The sequence below is a fragment of the Narcine bancroftii genome, chromosome 5 (assembly GCF_036971445.1).
Source record: "Narcine bancroftii isolate sNarBan1 chromosome 5, sNarBan1.hap1, whole genome shotgun sequence".
Lineage (NCBI taxonomy): Eukaryota > Metazoa > Chordata > Chondrichthyes > Torpediniformes > Narcinidae > Narcine > Narcine bancroftii.
In genome coordinates, this window is record NC_091473.1 from 107,148,828 (window position 1) to 107,173,243 (window position 24,416).

At 39.9% G+C, this 24,416-nt stretch overlaps 1 protein-coding gene across 20 annotated transcripts in view; it reads left to right on the forward strand.

Annotated features, from left to right (window-relative positions):
- Window positions 1-24,416, forward strand: part of osbpl9 (oxysterol binding protein-like 9) — a 293,549-nt gene that overhangs the window by 229,992 nt on the left and 39,141 nt on the right. For 19 of the 20 annotated variants that reach the window (XM_069938639.1, XM_069938640.1, XM_069938634.1 and 16 more), the window contains 2 exons: window positions 13,006-13,110; window positions 15,142-15,301. In XM_069938639.1, the coding sequence (XP_069794740.1) occupies window positions 13,006-13,110; window positions 15,142-15,301 (265 nt within the window). The remainder of the gene's footprint in view (window positions 1-13,005; window positions 13,111-15,141; window positions 15,302-24,416) is intronic. The other variant, XM_069938638.1, reaches the window with a different exon arrangement.

Consider the following 24,416-nt stretch of genomic DNA (forward strand, 5'->3'; position numbering starts at 1 on the left):
GGTTTGCAATCAAATGTTACTTTTGTTAACACAACAATTAATAGAAGAGCGAGGGAAAATCATAGTGGGAATAAAACATGCACAACTTATAAAAATCATGGGAAAAATACATGCACAATTTAATAAAACATGTGCATAATGTATAAAAGAGTGTGGTAAAATCATTTGCAAATATTGATCTTTAGCAGTGGGTTTCAAACTTTGTCTTTCCACTCACATACAGGCAGTCCTGGGTTAAAAATCAGTTCCGTTACCTAGGTCTGTCTTTAACTCGAATTTGTATTTAAGTCAGAACAAGTACATTGGGTCCTTATTTAGCTTCAGTTAGTCAAATGTTTAGTTTAGTATATAGCATATATAGTATATAGTTTGCCTTTCTAGGTATGAGTGGGGACCTCGGGCTTCCGGGTAGGAGCCCTAATCCTAATCCAGGGGTTCCCCTCTATACAAACTGGTGTTGTAGAGTGGTTTTGAAACTAACTGGTTCGCCACACCAGAGCAGAGATGGAGAAAAACACCAGATTCTCGTCAATGTTAGGCAGCATGCAGGGTCAGTGCAGGGATCCTGATCACAACAGGGACAGCAATAACTTTCAACACAGCCACTTAACCCTCTCTATTCCACAACTCAGCGCCTATATTTCAAATATTTTAAACTACAGACTTGCAGAGTATTAGGTTGTTTATATAGCAACAACAATAAAACTTTAACGTTGCATACTCTCTCACATTGCTAACTCAAACAGACTTGAACCGGAAGTTGATGCCATTCTACTTCTGGCCAGCTTGTCAGTTCATATGTATGAGTTATTTGTAAATAGGACATTTTTAACCTAGGTACTGCCTGTAATCCTTTACTAATCACCACTATCTATCACTGGGGGCTGGTGGCGGGCTGTCGGGAGGAGCAGGGGGGGTGAGCTTCAGGCTGTTCAAACCGAGGACAAATCCACAGTCCAACTAGAGACACCTGGGGACAGCTGAGAGCAGGGCGGTGGAATTAGTGTGGGGTCTGGTCTTTTTTCACAATGCCACTCCCTAACACTAATCTCTCCTTTAATATCTGAAGGTCTGTCAGTGGCTGACTTGAATATATTTAGTAACTGAGTATTCACACCCCTCCTGTTGTGTTCCAGATTCAGTACCTTTTGATACATTTTATCTTCTTTATGAATGATCAGTCCCTATTTTGAAAGACCAACAGCCACCCTGCATCTGTCTTGTCAAAACCATGAATTAAATAATCTCTCATTCTCCTCCCAGCAGCACGTCAATGCTTCACCCACCTAATGAAATGGTGAGTTAAGTAGAGGATGCATCACTATTTCACCACTAGCTCCAGCCATTTCATCTATGGCTAATGTCAGACTTTTGCATTTATGGGAGTATGCATTGACATCTGAGATGGGCTAAAACCCAAGTGCCTGCTGGTCAAGTATTCTCAAGTGAACGACTCACAGTCAGTCAGATCCACTCTGCCTTTTATCTCTTCTGTGTAACTGCAGGTCGCTGGGAGAGAGCAGGACAGTGGTATGATTATTAAAAAGATCTTTCCTGTTGTCCTACTTGCATATTTTGCCCAAGCTTTAAATGCTTACCTGTAAATTTACCCTTTTTTAAAAAAAGGTACACATACACATACCTGAATTGGTCCCGGATTGCCCGATTCGCATTTTACACAGCAGACATTCCAGGGCTGCTACTAAGTTTGCTGCCAGAAAAAGGCCCGGACTGGACTTCCACACACCACCCCCCCTCCCCCTCCACCAATTCCATGTAAGTGTTTTTTTTTACACAGCAGGCCTAGCGTTTAAAAAAAAAAGCAGCAAAAATCCCAGAATGAAGTGGCTGTTTTTTTTTTAAAAAAAAGCACTACTAATTAAAAAATTTTAGTAGATGACTTTGTCAAATCACTGAGGTTAATGTGGTTTGCTGTGACTTTTGCTTAAATTCCATTTGGTAAATTTAGGCTGGAGCAAATAAGAAATTCAATGTGTTGCACTTTTGTATATGACAACAAACTCTCATCTCTTGGATAAATGAAAGCAAAAGTTGAGAAGCTGCTGTCAGAGAGCTGCTCTTGCACTGTTAGCTTTGCAAAAAAGAGCAACTTACCTTCTAATGCATCACTTATACTAAAGATAGGAAGTAAACTTATGACAGAAAGTTATGCAATTTTGCATTGGAACATCTTTTCAGCAACATGGGTTTTAATACCTGTTGATATTGGTTGTTTCTCCCTCATTTGTACCTGATTTAACAGTAAACCCACTCACTGTAACTTGAACTTCCCTCTCCAGTTAAGCATTGATGTTTCCATATGGCTTTGGTCAGATAAGAAAATGCACAGTTTTTTCTATTCACATAGACTCCTGACTTTTATGAGCAGCAACTCATCTTGGGTAGCTAATCCAAATGATGTTATTGGTTATGGAGCCAAGTATGGGCTTTAGGACTGAACTCTCCTCTGCAGCAATATTGAAACCAAAGATTGTCTGCAGATCCATGGGCTATTTGAAAGAGCCTGCAAACACTGTTCTTTTAATAGAGCGGTCATTCAGACATTTTTCTTCTTCATGGGGAAGAGGTCAGCTTTGGTTCAGCAATTGCTATAATGACTTCTCTGAAGTTGGTCGATTGAAATATGGCAGTTTGTATGCTGGTTCAGAAAATTGTAGCATGCAGGATCTAAGGCTTTTTGGCAAACTGGATCCAAAATAGGCTTGGTAATCGAAGAAAGTGGTGAGGTATTATTTTATCTGACCAGAAGTTTGTAAAAAAAAAAAAAAATATCAGTACTGAGACTTTGGTTGTTTATCATCATTATCAACAACATGGATGAGAATATAAGTGAATTGATTAGTCTGTTTGCAAAGATTGGTAGAATTTTAGATAACAAGAATGGTCCCTAAGGATAAATAGAGGGTTATAGATTAATGGAAAGATGGATGGAGCAGTGGCAGATGGACGTTAATCCATAGACTGCATTTTGGGTTGTATAACACTGGCTGGACACTGGCAGAGACTAGCAGGACCCTTAGAAGAGTTCATATACAGAGAGATGTTGGGATGCAAGTTCATCGTTCCCTGATAATGACAGCTTGCTTGCCTTTGTAAGTAGGGATGTTGAGAGTGAGTTGAGACATTATGTTGCAACTGTACAATATGTTTGTAAGCCATACTTAGAATATTATGCATATCTTTAGTCGCCATACTTTATGGCAATACAGTACTATAAAGAATGCCTGGATGTTGCCTGGAATTGAGGGCTTTAGTTACAATTAGATATTGGATACCCACAATTGTTCTCACTGGCATGCAGGAGACTGAGGGGTGAATAATAAAATTATGACAGTGTAGCAGCCCACGAATTGAGTCACAACCCAGCTCACAAAATGGCAGGCGAGTGCGCGATTGCAAGGGCCTGAAGGGACAAATGGCCATCATTCCGCATGACCTCCCACACAGTGGGAAACAATGGGAACACCAGCCCGTCAGCGCTGCGATGACATCACTCCTGTGGTCAGAGGCAGGGATTGAATATAAACATAGCTAGCAAAGCAATAAATCAGTCTTCGACCTTGACTCAACTGTGTGTGTGTGTGTGCTGTTTTTACTCCACACTTCGCATAGCGTACACACCACATTGGTGATCCCAACAGGTCCAACCGGAAGTTTGACCCAAAGATGATAGACTAAGCAAATCTCCACGCGGTCTCGCTCAAGCTGCCAACGTTCTGGGCGTCGCAACCACATGTGTGGTTCAAGTAGGCTGAGGCCCAGTTCCACCTTCAACGGATCACCAATGACGACACCCACTACTACTATGTAGTGAGCTCGCTTGACCAGGACACAGCAGTAAGGGTCATCGATTTCCTACAGCACCCTCTGGAGCAAGGCAAATACAATGCCCTCAAAGAGCTATTAATCCGCACTTTCGGGGTATCATGGTGGTAGCACGCCACCCATCTGCTGCACTTGGATGGTTTGAGGGACAGGGCCCCATCGCCCTCATTAGCAAGATGCTTGCACTCGCTGAGGGGCACAAGCCTTGCCTGCTCTGAGCAGATTTTCCTGGAGCAGCTGCCTGAGGATATCTGACTCTTGCTTGCCGATGATGACTCCAGCAAACCTGAGGAAAGTCGCAGCCCAGGGAGGCGTGTTCTGGAGAGTGAAGAAAGGAAACGGCTCCTGGTGGAACAGATTGCCAAGCGCGGACTCCAGCTGCTACAAGGCCACAGCAGACCGAGAGGCAAGTGGATCCCCCCCACCCAGCCATATTGTTATTGCCTTCAATGATGGGGTGTGGGGTGCTTGATGTCATCCACCCTGCGCATTTCCGGGAAACGCCATGGGCAGCCGTTGTTAATGGCTGTGGTGGTTGGCCAACATGTCATCCTCCACATGTGGGACTCCCTGTCGGGAAGGCAGGGACACCTGTCCCAAAATAAGTGTCCTTTCACCCCCTCCCCTCTTCCCCACAGCCTACAACTCCCAGAACGCCAAGCTGGGCCTGGCAATGAGGGCAGTGAACTACTCCTCTATTTTAATTTATGACACTCACATCATCACCCTATGATTTGCTGACCACCAGTTTAAGTCGACTCTTACTGTCGCAGCATTTGCACAACTACTCCTGGGAGCTAATTTCCTGCACGCCTGCTGGTAGACTTGAAAGAACAGCATATAATGCACGCTGTCTGACGATGCCTACACACGCATCCTGGCAATTCTCCTCTGTGGAACCAAAACACGAATTCTCCGCGGAACCAAATCATGGGGTAAGGCACCATATTCACACCGACGGGACCCTGGCTTCATACGAGGACACACTGCCTCCCTCCCAAAAAACTTGCCCTTGCCAAAGAGGAATTTAGGAAAATGGAGGAGATGGAGATAGTGCAGCAGTCAGACAGCCCCTAGGCCTTCATCTGCACATGATCCTGAAGGCAGCAGGAGGGTGGAGTCTGTGTGGTGATTACCAATGCCTCAACAAGCCCACCAACTTACAAAGGGCACAGGTGTTTTCAAAGGTTATCATCAGGGGTTATCATCAAATCCCAGTGGACCCCAAGGACATACCCAAAACTACCATAATCACCCCCTTCAGCCTGTTCAAATTCATGAGGATGCCCTTAGGGCTTAAGAACGCTGCTCAGACTTTTCAGCGGCTGAAGGACGCAGTAGGACGGGACCTCCCATTCACGTCCAATATCCTTTTTTGTCAGCCGCAACCATTCAGAGCACACACCCCACCTCAAACAACCATTCAACCACCTGCAGGAGTTCAGGCTGATAATCAACCCCACCAAGTGTCAGTTTGGGCGGGACACAATCGACTTCCTGGGGCATCAAATCTACAGGTACAGGTGTCCACTGCCCGAGAAGGTGGAGGCCATTTAACAGTTCACAAAACCTTGGACTCTGAAGAAGCTGCAGGAGTTCACTGGTATGATTAACTTCTACCATTGATTCATACTGGCAGCATGACCCCCCTTTTCGTGCTCATGGCAGGGAAAAATAAAGACATTGTCTGGAACAAGGAGGCCTCAGAGATGTTCCAGAAGGTGAAGGATGCTCTGGCCAACATCACTCTTCTGGTTCACCCCAGACTGAAGGTGCCAACTGCCTTCACAGTAGACGCCTCCAGCACAGTGGCTGATTGACAGGCAATGACAGCCCCTGGCCATTTTTAGCAGGCATCTCCAACCACCTGAACTTAAATACAGCGCATTTGACTGGAAGCTATGGGCACTGTACATGTGTATTGGGAATGGTTGTAGCTGTCATGTGACAGCACTGCCCCCTACCTAGTCAGATGACACATCAGCTGTCAAAGTTTAATTCCATCCCACCCATTATTGTACACCTTAGACCTATATAAATCACCTGGACTGGACTCTCCAGCCTGCCTGTACTTAGCCTTGGGCTATTGGCTGTTATAATTGGATTAACCCTCCTGCCACTGAGCCATTGGACCCTGCTAATGACCCCCCCCCCCCCACCCCAGCACAATAAAAGTGCCATGTGTTCTTTATTCTCTCTCTTTGACATCTTGGGACTACCCTGCTTCACTTCAGGCTGGGAAATGTGGAAGGCTGCTGGAGAAGCTGTTGGTAAGATGTGCACTGTTACAAGGGTTGGGAGAGTTTAGTTAGTGTCCCATGTAGCATAGAGCCTTGCCTGCACTGAGTTAAGGGATGGTGGGTATCGTAGAGACTTTTTTCCCTTAATCATGGTATGTAAAAGTTCATTGTGTGTGTGTGTGTGTGTATTTTGTTCCCATGCAATTTTCCCCACATTTGTTATTAATTTTCCAACATTACTTTCCCACGGCTGCTGTAAACTCTGTGTTTGTGTGTGTGTGTGCTGCATCTGCAACATAAAATCCTTCCCCATCAAAATAACAATCCACTGACTTGTGGTTGGCCAGGCTGCAGAGGCACCTTTTCTACGAGACCAAATTCACCACAGACATTCAACACGTAGCTGGCAAGAGCAATGTGTTGACCGATGCACTCTCTCGTCCCGCCATCGAGTCCATCCACACCCTATTCCAGGGCATAGACTATTCAGCCCCAGAAAGGGCACAACACGACAACCCTGAGATTTCCTCTCATCTTAGACCTATGTCCTCTAATTTTCAACTTTCCTAGATATCTATAGCCATAGACTATTCATCCCTAGCAAGGGCACAACAGATCCCGGCATAAGGACAGGACTTTCTGGGCAGTGGCTGGAGGATATAGTCATCACCTTTGGCAACCAGACGCTTCTCTGCAATATCTCCACTGGCAGGCCCTGCCCCACCATGCTGGCAGCATGGAGACGTCAGGTTTTGATGCGGTGCACAGCCTGGCCCATCCGGCCATCAGAACCATGGTAAAGATGGTGGCCAGCAGGTACAGGCTCCGCAAATAGGTCATTCAGTAGGCCTGCATGCTCTGGCAGACGTCCAAGGTGCAAACTCACTCTGAAACACTTCCCCAGACTTTTTAGCCAGCGTGGCGTAGGTTCAACCACGTCCACGTCAACATCGTGGGGCTGCTACTGGTTTCCCATGGGGTGAGATACCTCATCACTATGGTTGACAGATCCAGAAGACAAGACCACTGAGACCTGCACCAGGACACTAATCAACACCTGGGTGTCCAGGTTCAGAGTCCTGGATCATCTCACCTCCGACAGGGGAGCACAGTTTACCTCGGAATTTTCTGCGGTGCTACCTAACTTCACCATATCACGGCATATCACCTGCAGGCCAATGGGTTGGTGGAGCAATCCACAAACACTTAAAAACAGCCCTGATGGTCCGGCTCAAGAGGCCCAACTGGGCAGATGAACTGTTTTTGGTCCTTTTGGGGACTTTAATGCATCTGCAGCAGAAATGGACTATGGCGCACCCCTGGTAATCCTGGGGGAGTCCTTGGATGCTGCCAAGGTTCCAGAAATCCCACGGTAACACTGAAACAGCTGAAGGAAAGATTGCGTAACCTAGCCGCTCCACAGCCCCCGGCGCATGGCCAACCCAAACCTTTCATCCCCTGCACACTTGTGAATATGTTTCTGTGCGCAGAGCACCGGGCACCCCCTCCAACGACCATATGATGAGCCGTACAGAGTCATCAGGCATAATGGGTCAATGTATGTATTGGACATTGCTGGCAAAGAGGAAACCTTCACCCTCGACCGCCTGAAACTGGTCCATGTAGATATTAGCCAGTCGAAATTCAGTCCCCGCGATGTAGATGTAGGCTACAATGGCTATAGATATCTAGGAAAGTTGAAAACTAGAGGACATAGATCTAAGGTGAGAGGGGAAGTTTTTAAAGGAAATCTTTGGGGCAAATTTTTTTTTGCACTGGGTTTTGGCTATATTGAACATATTGCGAGTGGAGGTGGTGGAAGTAGGTACAATCATAGGGCCCGAAGAGCATTTGGACAGATACTGGATAGGAAAGGAATGGAAGGATATGTGCCAAATGAAGGGAAATTGGATTACAATAGATGGGCATCTTGATCAATAAGGATGAATCTGGTCAAAGGGCCTGTTTCCATTTGTATGACTCACTGCTCCACGTGTTGTGAGAATTAAGGTCAAAATTTGTCCTGATTGATTAAATTTGTTACAGTTGTATGGTAAATATGTTAGTGGATTTGCAACCTAGAAATGAAAACTAATGCTCAAATTTCCATCACAGTGACAGCAAAGAGAGGTTAAAATTGCTTAAATAAAATCTGCAAATAACAATCAATATCATTAAAAACCATTTAATTTGTTCTGTGTGGAAGCATTTTGTTTGAATGAGCTTGGATGGAATTCTAGAATTATAGTAAGGAGGTAGAAGTCATTGGTTTCAATTCCACTTGTACCTTGCTCAAATCATTAGAACTGATAAATACTTGCTGGCCTCATCAGTGTTTGTCATGTGAGTTTTTAAAAAATAATTTCTCCATTTATAAAACATTAGCAGTAGATTTTCCTGACAAGACAATAAACTATTTGCTGACGGTTATACTTATTCTTGATCATTTAATGGACCAAATTATATTGTAAATTTCATGGCATGAAATACATTATTGTTACTCATGGGAATTGCTTTGGACTTCTCTCCATCTAGTCTTTCCCCCTTTATTTTGATTTTGTATGATGGTAAAAAAAAATTACATACTGGTACATATTGATTCAAATTCTCCACTGCTCATTATGATTCACTTAGCTGATTAAAATGATACTCAGTTGCTTGTCCTTTAGGCAGAGATCTACATGCCTCTTAGAGTATGAAGTGGCAGTATGGTTGAAAATTGGCTATTGAAGGGAATGTGTCAATTGTTTAGAAAGCAAAGTAAACAAGACGGATGCATAGAGGTATGATATTACTGGATGAAAGCTCGGGCATGGATTGTTATGTATTTAGTTTGTCAAACTTGGGTTGTTTGCTTTGAAGTTTCAGAGGCTGAGGAGATACCCAATGGAAAAATATAAAATTATGGGAGGCATCGGTGGGATAGATCGTCGGAGTCTTTTTTTTTCTCAGGTTGGCAGGGAATAGAGGGAGTGTACAGTAGATGTGATAGTTAAATTGGCATCATGGTCAGTGCAGACTTGGTGGGCCAAAGGGCATGTTCCTGCACTATACTGTTTTATTCTCTATAATTGAATTGTTTATTGCCATGCATACCAAGGTACAGTGAAAAGCTTTGTTTTGCTTACTATCCAGGCAAGTCAACTAATGCACAGTGTAATAATAATTAACTGAACAAAGGTGCAGGGGTAGTATTACAATCAGTCAAATAGTGTTACAAAAACTAAGTGCAGGCCACAGAGAAAAGTGAAGTTAATAACCAAATGCTACCTTCAAGTCCTTCTTTAGGACATTTTTTGTGGAAAATGGGTTGTCAATGTTGGTTAAAAATAAAGATATTGTTGAGGAGAAATGAAATATTGAAAATATATAGAAATAGATGCCACATGTATTCAAACTTAGAAACAAAAAGAAAAAATCCAACTGCTGGGAATCTTCGAAGAATATTCTGAGTAATTGGTGTTGGAGAGATGAACCAAATGATGGAAACGTTTTTAACAAATGCAAACATAATAGTAGTGGCTTTAATTATATCTTTAACAACAGATACAGTAACCATGCAATTTAGAATCTGCAAAATGTCTAAATTTCTTTCAAGACAATGCTTTAGTTGAGAGAGCAGAAAGTACCATCTTCCTTGGAGTCCACTTAACAAGTGATCTATCTAGACACACAACATCTAACTTATCAGGAAGGTGCAACAGCAACTGCATATCCTCAGAAGACTGAGGCAGGCAAGGCTACCATCCTGTCAACTTTCTATAAGAGGTCTATCAAGAGTATCCTGTTTGGCTGCATCATAGTGTGGTACAGGTTGATGTAGAGAATTGGATTGGAAATCAATCCACAGGACCATAAGAGCAGCAGAGAGAGAGGACCACTGGGGTTCCCACCCCCACCCCTACCATCAAAGTGATCTACTGGGATCATTGTCGGAAGAGGGAGCACAAGATATTTATTTATTTAGATATGTATAACTGTCTGTATGTTTGTTAGTTGTATATATGTTTTTGCTTGAGGAGCTGGTTTTGTCAGGATGTACTTGTACAATCGGATGATAATAAACTTGAACTTGTCGTTTGTGTAGCAACCCAAACTAGCAAGATTCCATTGTGGATTTAGTGCGAGGTAATAAAGATGAGCAAGCAGAATGGGATTGGTGGCAAGTATTTCATTAATAGTGATCGAAAATTCAGATAGAATTAGTATTGCTATGGAAATTCAAAAGGAAATTCTGCTATCAGTTGGGATTGAGTTGCTTTTGCATGGCTGCAGTGTGATTTGGCAAAACCTCACTGAAAACAGCTACTTAAAAGTAAATCATCTTCAGCCAGAGAGAGGCTTTCAAGGAGGAAGGAGTGACGTTTCAGGTTGAACAGTTTTCTGGAAAGTTAAGTGATGGGGTGAGACTTCTGTCCCTGGATAGGAAAAAGAAAGCAAAGTAGCATATGCCAAAAATAAAGTTGGGTCAGATTGCATGGGTTCCGTCCGGGGTCAGCTGGCCAATTGTGTGCAGAATGGAAGTTTGATGGAAGGAAAAGAGTGTGAAACTGAAGGGTTGTTACTCAGATTGGATGCCTGTGATTAGTGGTTCTGCTGGTAAGGTGAGGTCAAGTATGAGTTTTTGGTGGGGGGGGGGGGGCGGAGGTAGAGCTAACAAAGAGAGTTGATGATTAGGTCATCTGATGTCATTATAAAGATTCCAGCAAGGCTTTTGATGAGCTTCAATTTGGCAAACTGATCTGAAAGTAAATTCTCTTTGGTACCAGGGAAAGTAAATTGAAACTTAGATTGATTCAGGTGAAGGAAACAAACATTTTATTGCGGACTGTGATTTTAGTGGCTGGGAAACTTTGCAGTGGGGTTCAATAACTTTCCTTTCTTCAGAGGGAAGATTAATCAAGGGTTTAAAACAGGATGAACAATAAAGGTCAATTCTCGGAGTATGAGTTTAAAAACTAGGAGACATCAATTTAGTATCTTGTCGAGAGATTGGAGGGGAGTTGAGAAAGCATTAATTTGGTCATTATGTTATAGTTAACTGGAGCTCAAAGGGTGAGGGCTGTGGAAACTCATTGGGGGATAAAGTAAGCACTTGATGTGTCTCAATCTACTGAGCTGAGAAATGGGACTAGCCTTTTTTTTAGGTTGGTATATACCTCCTCCTATTAATTGCCATGATTTTGACAAACTGAGAGGCTTTTAATTGACAGCACCGTGATAATCTACACGTGATAGGTAATTCTCAGGGTCAATTATCATTATACATCTTTTAAAATTTAAACATTTAAAAAATATTGAAAATTTAAAAAAAAATTAGACATACAAGTAACAAGCCATTTTGGCCCACATGTCCGTGCCACTCAATTTACACCCAATTGACCAGAGGCCCCGGGAAAAACCCACGCAGACACGAGGAGAACGTACAAACTCCTTAAGAGACAGCATGGAATTTGAACCCCAGTCCTGATTGCTGGCGCTGTAAAGGCGTTGCTCTAACCGCTATGCCACCTCTGCCACTCCTAATTCTAATTTTACTTAGAAATCATTTGAAAATAAATTGAGTTAGTTTTATCTGGTGAATATACTTCACATCTACAAAACAAGCACAGGAAGGCTGTCTACTCAAATGATTGGGGAGTCAGACAGTAATATTTCTCCAAAGATAACTTTGTTGCACCAGATAAAAGCTTTTCAGTTTCTACACATAATTATATACCTCCCCTCACCTGAAGTTTTATTATTCAGCAAAAAATAAGGAGCATTATTCACCTTTTTGATTTTATTGCAGTTCTTTTCCAAATCTGACGTTATGAGATTGTGATATTTTGCTCTATGTTGTGGAGTTCTAGCTCATTCAGCAGGCTAAACGATGCAAGGTCATTAGTAAATTTAGTTATTGTCTGTCATAAAGTTTTACACTTGAATAAACAAAAACAAGTGAAGTAAAAAATAAATAAAAATAATATCCATGGGAGGTAATTGCTCCAGGCTCCCTATGAATGACTTCCTGTCATTCATAGTGCCAAGATGCAAATAGTATTAAATGACTGCAGTCTGATTGAATTGAATTTAGTGCTGGAATGTTTGTTGTGTCACAGGCCAAGTGTCACATTTGCACGTCCCCCCACTTTTTTTAATGATTGAAATTTATTGAGTTCTTTAAAAAAAGTTTCCCCAAATCCTTGAATTAGTGTTAAAGTTATGTAAATCATGTTACAAAACAGAAACTTAGTCCTTAAATTGAAACAAACATGGCAGCAAAAAAATCAACATAATCGTCATATGTGTCTATTTAAACCTCTAATAACAGAAAAACTGCTGTTGATTAATATGCTTCACCACGACATCCACCACAATTTCCACCCCCCACCCCCCAGGAAACCTAGATATTTGCCCCATTTTTGTGTATAAATGTTCAATTTATCAAACTGTTTGTAAGACGTGTTCAAACCACTGTGGACTTTTCTGAGCCCCATTCCTAACATAATGGTCCCTCCCCAAATTCTTCCAACCTCTTAAGTATAATTTGTCCTACCATTATACTTGTCTGAATCCAATTTTGAGAGAATTTATTCCCCCAAATAACTTGTGTGTCTCCTAAGACAAAGACCCCCCCCCCCACTGTTTTTAATAGAGGAGGAAATATTAATGTGAACTCTTCAATGCTGACTCAGCTGTGATTAAGTTGTGAGAATTGATCCGGTTTATTTCAAGCAATGAATTGTTGTATTACATTTTTAAAATAGCAAAAGCAGGATGTGTTGCAAATACAAATACAAATGTACATTTGGAGGCTTTTGGCTCGTCGCAAAAAGACATGCTGCACTTCATATTCCAGCCCAGAACACTGTATGGCTTAATGTTTATTGTTGGAGGCTTTGTAATTCATGGTTTTTGAAGATGTATTCTTTTGCAGAATCTACTCCATTATGCACAGCAGAACAGCGACCATCAACTTTGGCTGTGGGATCTTCGGTTAACGCAATGGGTAATCACCAAACACCAACTCCTGACAGTACAGGTTAGATGTATTTTATTTTCTAATTTTATTCTGAAGACACTGTGTACTGCTGCTCAGAGAAAGATCTTATTTGCTCATTAATATTTGACCTTTCTGGTTGACCAAATTAATATTTAATTTGAATACATCCATTGCGGTTTTATTAAACATGTTGTGAATTTGCCTTTATAAGAATTGAGGAATAGAAACCACCATTCAACTTGTGAATGAGAATATATTGAAAGTGTGCAGGTCTCTTTGTTTGTTTTCTTTAGAAAACCAATTCCTTTGTCTTGCCCTGCTCCAATATACCCAGGATAGTTAAAAAAGTAAAAACTGTTCAGCCTTTGTTGCCCTTCAAAACTCCACAGAGAGGAGTTTTGAGAACAAGTTCTTTCTCAGCTTGAGACTTGAATGCTATTACAGGAATAATTAAGTGAGTTATGGTTCTGCAGTTCTATATGCTGCACTTATTTATTCTCCAACTGCTTATTTTAATAAATCAAGATAGACATCCAGATTATTAGTATGATAGTCTAATGACCTGAACAGATGTTCACATTTGCAGTGTCTGCATTTAATCTGCTGGCCATGAGCATTTCAGTCTCATTGTACTTCCCTGGATGGCTTACTAAACATGGAAATAGAAACAATGCTGCTTTTCATTTTGGTGGTTGGCAGTTTTAACAAGGACTCTGAATTAGCATTTTATTTGTTTGAAAGAATGAAGTATTTATATTAATGCCATTACTCAAATTCTGGAGGTGGTATTGGGAGGTGAAGAGAAGTCGTCAAATTGTATAAAATGAGTGGCTTTGGTGTTGGGGAAACAGATGCTTTTGTTTTGTATTTTGCACAATTCTATGTAAGTGACCAGTGCAGATACCTAGATCTGTGAAGTGCATTTTGAAATAGATTAGGCAGGTTTTTGGTCTCCATTTGTATAATTGTAATCTATTTCCTTTTATGATGGCTTAGATTATTTGAAAAAGCTGTTGTGTAATCATATAATATATGGCAGGTTATATTCTATTTTTAACAGAACATTGCACAATTAGATGGATTGACCCTAGTTGGACATTGGGTTAAAACAGATCATTTACTTCTGAATCTATGCTTGCTAATTTTTTTCAAATTTACATTTTTTAAAATTTGGACATACAGCACAGTAACGAGCCCATGTTGCCAATTACACTCAACTGACCTGCAGCCCCCAGTACATTTTTGAATGGTGGGAGGAAACTGGAGCCCGAGGGGAAAACCCACGCAGACAAGGGAAGAACATACAAACTCCTTATAGACAGCGCATATTTGAATCCAAGTCCTGATCGCTGGCGCTGTAACAGCATTGCGCTAACTTCTGCACTAACCGTGCTGCCCTAAATTGTGTGGGCGGAATTTATGGTTAAAATCAATCTTTTGAGCTTTGCTTTTGAACTATGTGAGTAGAGCAATAAGACACTAGTGCTTAATAAGAGAACCTGCATCACAGAAGTAATAAGAATAATCAAAATAATTGCAATTTGAAAAACACAGTTTTTATTAGATTTCCATCATGAAAATTGCTTGCTTTTAAAACTATTATTTCTTTCAAAATTAATATCAAAAATAGTTCAGATCTGTGCGATTCCAAGAAAGGGGGGAAAAAAATCACCCATCACTCTTATCTGTTTTAAAATGTATCCTTAATGAACAAATGATCTTGTGTATTATATTGTATGCAAAGATTTATTTGGGGGAACTGGTGGGTTTGGGGTATGCATGGGGCATACTGCATTCCATCTGGTAAAAGGACACCCATTTTTGTCACTGTCACCTTGACTTTCAAATAAAATGGCTAACTTCTGAATGTTGCAAAGCAGCTGAATTTTTGTATTGATTATCTAACAATAAGTACACTATGTTTAACCGAGTAACCTATCTTATGGCAAAAGTTTAAAAAGTAAAAGGACTTAACTTGAAGATTTATTTAATTGCTTCCCTGATATTGGGAATAAAACTCCCAGTAACATTTTAACATCCAAAATACAAATGTGTATTTCTGTTGATTAGGAAGTGGACAGTCAGCACCAACCAGCAGCATCACCTCACCCAGCCATGTAAATCTGTCTCCCAATACAGTGCCAGATTTTTCATATTCCAGTAGTGAGGATGAATTCTACGATGCCGATGAGTTCTACCAGAGCAATTCTTCTCCGAAACGTTGCTTAGAGTGAGTACCTTGAAAATCTCATGGAATACTTCATAACTATTAAGAAGAGCAAATAGTAAATGAAATGTTATTTTCAAAAAATGTTGTGTCAAAAATTAAAATTATGTATTTCAAAGAACTTACTTAGTTTGTAGACATACACAGCAGATGGTAGGGTTCTGGAGAATGTTGTGCAATAGGGAGACAGGTGAATGTAAGTGGTGAAGAAGGTGTTTGGCATGTTTTTATCAGCCAGGGCTTTGAATACATGAGTTGGTGTTACGACCTCAAGCAGCAGCTATAGAAATTCACCAAGACAATGGTCTCTTTAAAACAATAACTTTTATATAATAATATAACATTTCTTACTTTAAATTTAACCCACTATGTGCAAATGTGTGTGTAATATATATAATGTGTGTGTGTAGTAGATCTCAAATCATTACAGTTTAGGCACAATTCTGAAGAGATGATTAAAATTTAAAGTTCAGTTGTAGAAATCTTTTGTGTTGAAACTTAAGAGTCTTTAAACTGTTATTCAACAGTAATTATGAAATGGGTGGGGTGCCAAGTCATCAAACTTCTCAAAAATCACAAATTTTTGTGCAGTTGCTTTCAGAGAAATGTTTCTTCATATGAATGATTTTTCCACAATTCCCCTCTCTTGTGTGGAGGTTACGGAACTTGTGATTTCCTCAATAATTTCACAAACCAAATGACCATTACAAATGGCTCCACTAACTCTGCTCTCTCTTAACAAAGAAAGACTGAGGAAGCCACTTTGATTCTATATTCCTCCCTTGACAAGGAGAATTCCATAGCAGTTCTTTTACAGAATGTTGATGCATTTTTGACTTCAGATGATCTGGTTCATAATATTAAAGTTGCTTTCTTGAAGTCTTTATCACATGACATGACATCTCTGCTGGCTCTGTTTGAAGTTTCATTTCTTCAGAAAAGATGAGTGAACAAATTTGACCAGGTGGGTTTCTGAGTAAACGTCATTGTTCCAGGTTTCAATCGAAAAGAATCAACTCTAGTTTTTATAGCTTCTACTTGATGGGGCATCAGCATTTGCTTTAAAATGATGTAATGTATTTCTTTCCCTGTCCACCCAGTAACTTTACTAAGAAATATATATAAAATATAACCTAAAGATTAGTAATAACATAAGTGTGTCACAGATGGACATCATTGTTACAGCTGTGCAAGACATTAGTAATTCTAAATTTTGACTGTTGTGTGCTGTTCTGGTTTTTCACTTTGTATTTGCAATAATTTAAGTAATAAAAATAAATTTTCATTTGTATACTGTCATACACTGTACAAGAAATATCATACAAATACGGTTTGCAATTTAATTAAGCTTTTTAGTCCTTGTCATACAGCACGGCTTTTTGATCCACTGAGACTTCACTGACCAGTAAGCACCCAATTACGGTCAACCATTTTATTTTCCCCAACTCCCTCCCTGATTCTACTACTCATCTACTCGCAAGGCACAATTTACAGGAGCCATTTAACCTAAAGTCCCGCACATCTTTGAGATAAGGGAGGAAACCTGGAGAAACTTACGCAGTTATAGGGATATCTGCAATTTCACATAGACAGCAAGGGTGTTTACGATTAAACATGGGTCGCTGGTGTTGTGAGGCAGCAGCTATGCTGCTGTTAATCACCATGCATGTATGAAAAGTGCCATTGGAGTCCTATTTTGTGTAGTGTGCATACTATGAGTAAATTCTTATAAAAGTACATTTTGTTGCTGTGAGAAAGTCATTGAGATGTATCAATCATTGCAACTAAATTGCTCATAACTGGTATTTTGGGAAAGCTTTGTTTTCCAGTGAATTCCAGTGCACAAAATTGTATGAGCTTTTGGTTACACAAATAATTCTTGTGTCAATACAATGTTTATTTTCCAGCAAAAATTAGGAACTTTTACAAGGGGAAAACTATGCTCAGGTTTAGATGTACAAGATATAAAAATAAATGAATGTGTTGACAAGATACTATCATCATTTGTGATTTTAATGAGAATATTTAAACTTTTTATGTTAATGTACAGTATATAATTTGAATTAGGTGTTTTTTAAATGGCAAAAATAAGAGGTTAGTGATTGTGAATAACACACAGCTTCCTGCTTCTTTCCTTGACGCTGTTTATCAGGGCAACACATGGGCACCACTTACTTCAGGCTGGAGACATTTATAGACTTATTTTAATTTCCTTTGTCATAGGAAATGATCCAAATCTTTTGGTCTTTACCTCGGTTATTGGAGCATGCTCCTTAGATGCAGAATTCTTTATCTCCATTTTGCTCAGGAAATGTTACACTGCATCAACAAATATTTGCTAAATTATCAGGTGGACTTTGAAAGCTGAGTAATAATTTGGCAAATGTTTACTATTATGATCTGTCACCACTTTTGATGGTCACAATTTCTCAGGTGTTAAATATGCTTATATTTTGTCTGGCCCTCTTAAAGCATTATATGGTATAAATTGCGGACATAATTAAAGCATTACAAATTGTAGCCCTTAAATAAAAAAGAATAATTGAAAATATCATCTTTCATTTCTAATATTAAATGCATTTATCTACAATTAAAACAAACAATTGTTTGAGATTTTCTGTGTTAATTCACAAATGAAAATTCAGTTGCGGGTGTATATTTTGAAATTTGGCAAAGCTTCGATTAGCTTACTCATTTAATCTCAGCTCTTGCCAGTCTTACCAATTCACAGTTATTCACTGAAAATTTAAAACTCATTGCCTTTAAATCTTGCTGTATTATTCCCAAGGACAACAGTAGTGAAGCATTAATTGTTGCTTCACCTTTCTGAACTTACAATGGGTTCAAAACATTTATAATTGATATTCTGAAAATGAAATGTGTTGTCAAAGATGATCAGTGCTTAAAATATGTATAGTTTTAAAATTTGTCCAATTTTTAATGAATTGTATGCCAGTTTGTGTTTCCCAAAATCATTTGCAATAATATAGCTACTGGCTGAGTTTCTCTTGTTTACATAAAATTGTACAGATGGAGCTGCTGAAGAGATGGGCTTTTAGCAGATTGAGATCTGAAAGCTGCTTGATGTTAAAACCAATCTCAAGTCTCTTTATTTTTGAGATGTATTTTAATTTTTTTTCCTCACATTTTTCTCTATATTTCCACGTGACATCAAGAGTTTCACTGCAAAACCAACTGAATGCATTCCACTTTGAAAAAGTGGAAAAATTGTTCCGATTTGTCTGGCTCACTGAAAGCAGTATGTATCCAATCCAGCTAATTATCACACAGCCAATCTCCTCTCAATCAGTCATTCCTAACACAGGTTATTGTGATAATTGGAGGTTATTCCAGCCCCAGGAAGACATTGTGAAAATTTGTCTGGCATTGTCTCAAAATGCCAACGGCATTCTTAATGAGCTGCTTTCAATTATAAAGTCAGTATAGGTAATGTTCTGTGACAGACTATGTTGTATTTTATATTGTGTATAGTTATGTTTTAAAGGAGATAAATTGTGACAGTTTTTTTTTAGTGTAGGTCACATACAAACACTTCAAAACAGATCTCCTTTAAAATACTGGAACTCTGCTCAAGCCAGACAGGCCGGAAAAATTGTCTCACAATCTTATTCATGGTTTTCTTTACACCAAGATGACCACCCCAACAAAACAGCGTTTAACAGTCCACGGTGTAGAACAGTGCAAAACGCACATACAGACATAACACACATGCAGACAAATGACACATATACACAGTATATATGCACATATATTAAAATAAATATTCTTTTATAAATAATAGTGTCACAAAGAGTTCTTTAGCAATCATTCAGCAGTCTCATTGTCCATGGGAAGAAACTGTTCCTCAGCCTGGAGGTTCTGGCTCTGATACTTTTGTATCTTTTTCCTAGTGGGAGTAATTGGAAGATGCTGCATGTGGGGAGGTAGGGGTCCTCACTGACTTGGCAAACCCTCTAAACAATAATCCTTGTAAATCCCATCGATGATGGGGAAGGCATCCCCAGTGATCCTCTCTGCCAGTTTTATGGACCTGTGGATTGACCTCCAGTCCGATGCTCCACAGCAACCATACCAGACTGTGATGCAACCAGCCAGGGTGCCCTTGATAGAGCTCCTGTAGAAAGCTGACAGAATGGGGCTGGTCCTTAGCCTTGCCCACCTCAGCCTTCTAAGGGAGTGGAGTCACTCTTAAGCCTTCCTGACTGGTGAGGATATGTTATGTTTCCAGGATAGGTCACTTCTTAAATGGGCTCCAAGGAACCTTTGTGCTCTCCACTCTCACCTCTACCGAGCTATTAATATGAAGTGAAGGGTGACAAGTCCCTCTTGAAGTCTACAATCATCTCCTTTTTCTTGACCACACTGAGATTCTGGTTGTTATTCTTGCACCATTTTCATAAGATTTTACAGCTCTTCACTGTATTTCAACTCTTCATTGTTGTTGATGAGGTTAACTATGGACATGTCACCTGCAAACATGATGACTCTGTTGGAGCCTGATCTGACGTTGCAGTCGTAGGTCAGTAGTGTAAACAGGAGGTTCAAATTCCTGGGAGTCCATATCTCTGATGATCTCACTTGATCTTTGAGTTCATCAAAAAGGCACAACAACATCTTTGTTTTTTGAGATGTATGAGGAGGTTACACCTCCGTCCTAGAATACTATTGGATTTCTATAGATGTACTATTGAGAGTGTGCTGACTTATAGTATTTTGGTGTGGTATCGGAATTGTTCTGCACAAGATAGGAAGGCACTTCATTGGTTAGTGATTGTTGGAATGCAGTTGCCTACCATCAAATCTATAGGGGACGATGTTTGAACAGGATGAGGAATATCATCCTAACCATGAGCAACACATCTTAACCATGAGCTATTTACTCTCCTACCATTGGATCAAAATTATAGGAGCCTTCACTCGAGAACTTAAAAAGAGTTTTTTTTCATGAAGCTGTGGTAATGTTAAATACCAATTCACGGTGTTGAGTGGTACTAAGCTTATATTTAGAATGTTTATTTTAGAATAATGTGGTTTTAATTGTACATGGTTTATAACCATATAATATTTACAGTACAGAAACAGGTCTTCAGGGCTTTCTTTTTCATGTAGAAACATTTATACTCTCCTTGTCCCACTGACCCATATTCTGCCCATATCCCGCCATACCTTTTACATCCATATACCTATTCAAATTTTTCTTAAAAGATAATATTGTACCTGCCTCCACCAGAAGTTCATTTCACACAGACACCACTCTCTGAGGAAAGAAGCTTCCCTTTGTGTTGCACCTAAACTTTTGCCCCCTAACTCTTAGTTCATGTCCTCTTGTTTGAATCTCCCCTATCCTCAATGGAAAAAGTCCATCCACGTCTACATTATCTATCCTTCTCAAAATTTTAAAGGCCTCTATCAAATCCCACCCCCCCCCCCCCCACCCCTTCAGCCTTCTACGCTCCAAGGAAGAAAGACCTAACTTGTTTAATCTTTCTCTATAACTTAGGTGCTGAAACCCAGGTATAATTCTGGTGAATCTTCTCTGTCCTCTCTCTATTTTATTCACATCTTTCCAATTGTGAGAAACCCAGCTCACTGATTAAATAATTTCTCAATCGGTGAAGCGATATAACCTTTTATTCAACGTTCTTGCAAGAGCGGGTGTCCTTCAGAGAAGGCACATTCACTGATATTCAACAACCTTTTTTTTATTCATTTCTATATGTAATAACTACTCCTTTGTTAATTTAATTGGTTAGTTAACTAAGTAATTGATATGTTAGTTTAACCTATCAAAAGCTGTTCTGCTCCTCATCTTAAAGCCCGCCCTTGCTTACTTCTCCCATTCCCATGAGATTTTTGCGACCCCAATTCTTATTTATTCTTATCCTTATAGGGTATGATGCTTTGTCACATGTTCCCGTTCTTTCGCAGTTTTTTAAATATATCAAGTTGTCCTTGCCTGCAATCTCTTGCAGGAACTGTCCTTCCTTTGTATTCTAGCAGACACCCCCCCTCCCCCCTTTTCTTCTCTCATGTCCCATCTCTGTACAGCCATTGTTAACACTGATTATTTCATTTTTCTGAAACAGCATTTTGGATAATTCTCACACTATGATTTGGTGACCAGAACTGAGATGTGGTTGCAGGAGAGGTGCGATGGCAATTAAATATTCCTGGATTTCGTTGCTTCAGATGTGATAAAATGGGAGGGACAAGAGGTGGAGGTGTTGCATTGCTTGTCAGAGAAAATATTATTGCAGGGTCCTTTGGCAGGGTAGATTAGAGGGCTCATCGAGGGAGGCTATCTGGGTGGAATTGAAGAATGGGAAAGGCAAAGTAATGCTTATGGGATTGTATTATAGAACATCTAATAGGGAGCAAGAATTGGAGGAGAAAATTTGTAATGAGATTGCAGATATGTGCGGTAAACACAAGGTTGTGATTGTGGGAAATTTAAATTTTCCAAACATAGACTGGGAGACCTATACTGTAACAGACCTAGATGGTTTGAAGTTTATAAAATATGTGCAAGAAATTTTTTTGCAGCAAGACATAGAAGTACCAACTAGAGAAGAGGCAGTGTTGGATCTCCTGTTAGGGAATGAAATAGGTCAGGTGACAGATGTGTGTTTGGGAGAATTTTGGTAGCACTGGTTATAATGCCAAGGTTTCAAAATAATTATGGAAAGGATAGGTCTCAACCCAGAGAGGATTTAAAAGGAGTGGATTGGGGTAATTTGTTTTATGGGAAAGATGAAATGGAGGTTATTTAAAGGAGAAATTTTGAGGGTACAAAATCTTAATATTCCTGTTAGGTTGAAATGAAAGGTTAAAAGATTGAGGGAGTCATGGTTTTCAAGGGAAATTGGAAACTTGGTTTGGAAAAAGAGAGATGCCTACAGTAAATATAGGCAGCGTGGAGAAAATGAGGTGCTTGAGGAATATAAAGAATGTGAAAAGGATCTGAAGAATGAAATTAGAAAAGCTAAAAAGAAATATGAGGTTGCTTTGGAAAATAAGGTGAAATTAAATCCAAAGGGTTTCTACAGTTATATTAACAGCAAGAGAATAGTGAGGGATGAAATTAGTCCCTAGAGAATCAGAGTGGCCAGCTATGTGTGGAACCAAAAGACATTTGAGAGATTTTGAACTATTTCTTCAGTATTTACTAAGAAGAAAGATATTGAATTGTGTAAGGTAAGGGAAACAAGTAGGGAAGTTATGGAAACTGTGATGATTGAAGTTCTAGAGTTTTTAAGAAATATAAAAGGTGGACAAATCTCTGGGTCCTGACAGGATATTCCCTAGGTTTTTGAGGGAAGTCAGTATAGAAATAGCAGGGGCTCTGACAGAAATATTTAAAATCTCATTAGCGACAGGGATGGTGCTGGAGGACTGGCAGTTTGCGCATGCTGTTCCATTGTATAAAAATGGTTCAAGGAGTAAATTGAGCAATTATTGGCCTGTAAGTTTGACATCAGTGGTTGTTCTTAGAGATGGTATATATAATTATATGGATAGACATGGTATGATTAGGAACAGTCAACATGGATTTGTGCATGGAAGGTCATGTTTGACAAATCTTATTGAAATTTTGAAGAGGTTACCAGGAAAATTGACGAGGGTAAGTCAGTGGATGTTGTCTATTTAGAGTTCAGTAGGCCTTTGACAAGGTCCCACACGGAAGTTAGTTAGGAATGTTCAATCGTTAGGTGTGAATATGGAAGTAGAAAATGGATCCAACAGTGGCTGGATGGGAGATGTCAGAGAGTGGTGGTAGATAACTGTTTGTCGGGTTGAAGGCCGGTGGCTATTGGTATGCTTCAAGGATCTGTACTGGGTCCATTGTTGTTTGTAACATACATTAATGGTCAAGATCATGGGATGGTAAATTGGATTAGTAAGTATGCAGATGATACTAAGGTAGGTGGTGTTGTGGATAGTGAGGAAGGTTTTCAAATCTTGCAGAGAGATTTGGGCAAGTTACAAGAGTGGTCTGAAGTTGGCAAATGGAGTTTAATGCTGACAAGTGTGAGGTGCTACATTTTGGTAAGACTAATCAAAATAGGACATCCATGGTAAATGGTAGGGCATTAAAGAATGCATTTGAACAGAGAAATCTAGAAATAATGGTACACAGTTCCCTACAAATGGAATCTCAGGTGGATAGGGTAGTGAAGAAGGCCTTTGGAATGCTGGCCTCTATAAATCAGAGCAGAGAGTATAGGAGTTGAGAGATAATGTTAAAATTGTGCAAGGCATTGGTGAGGCCAAATTTGGAATATTGTGTTCAGTTCTGGTCACCATATCATTGGAAAGATGTGAACAAAATAGAGAGAGGACAGAGAAGATTCACCAGAAAGACACCTGGGTTTCAGCACCTAAGACATAGAGAAAGGTTAAACAAGTTAGGTCTTTCTTCCTTGGAGCGTAGAAGGCTGAAGGGGGGATTTGATAGAGGCCTTTAAAATTTTGAGAAGGATAAATAAAGTAGATGTGGATAGTCTTTTTCCATTGAGGATAGGGGAGATTCAAACAAGAGGATATGAACTGTGTGTTATAACCATATAACCATTTACGGAGCGTAAACAGGCCATGTCGGTCTTTCGAGTCGGCACAGGTTCACTAGAACAACTCCACTAGCTCCTCCCGCTCAGCGCCAATAACTTTCCAACCCCCTCACCTCCATGTACACATCCAACCTTCTCTTAAATGACAGAAGGGACCCTGATGCAACTATCTCATTCGGAAGTTCATTCCATTCTGCCACCACTCGCTGAGTGAAAAAGCCACCTCTAATATTTTTCCTAAAGTGTTGCCCCCTTACCCTTAACTCATGGCGTCTTGTTCCAACCTCCCCTGTCCTCAGGAGAAAGAATCTGTTTATGTCTAGTCTATCTATTCCTTTCATAATTTTAAATACCTCTATCAAGTCCCCTCTCAGTCGTCTATGTTTCAATGAATAAAGTCCCAGTCTCCTTAATCTCTCCCTGTAATCCAGATGCTGTAAGCCAGGCAACATCCTTGTAAACCTTCTCTGCACCCTCTCTACTTTATCTATATCCTTTCTATAATTTGGAGACCAGACCTGAGCACAGCA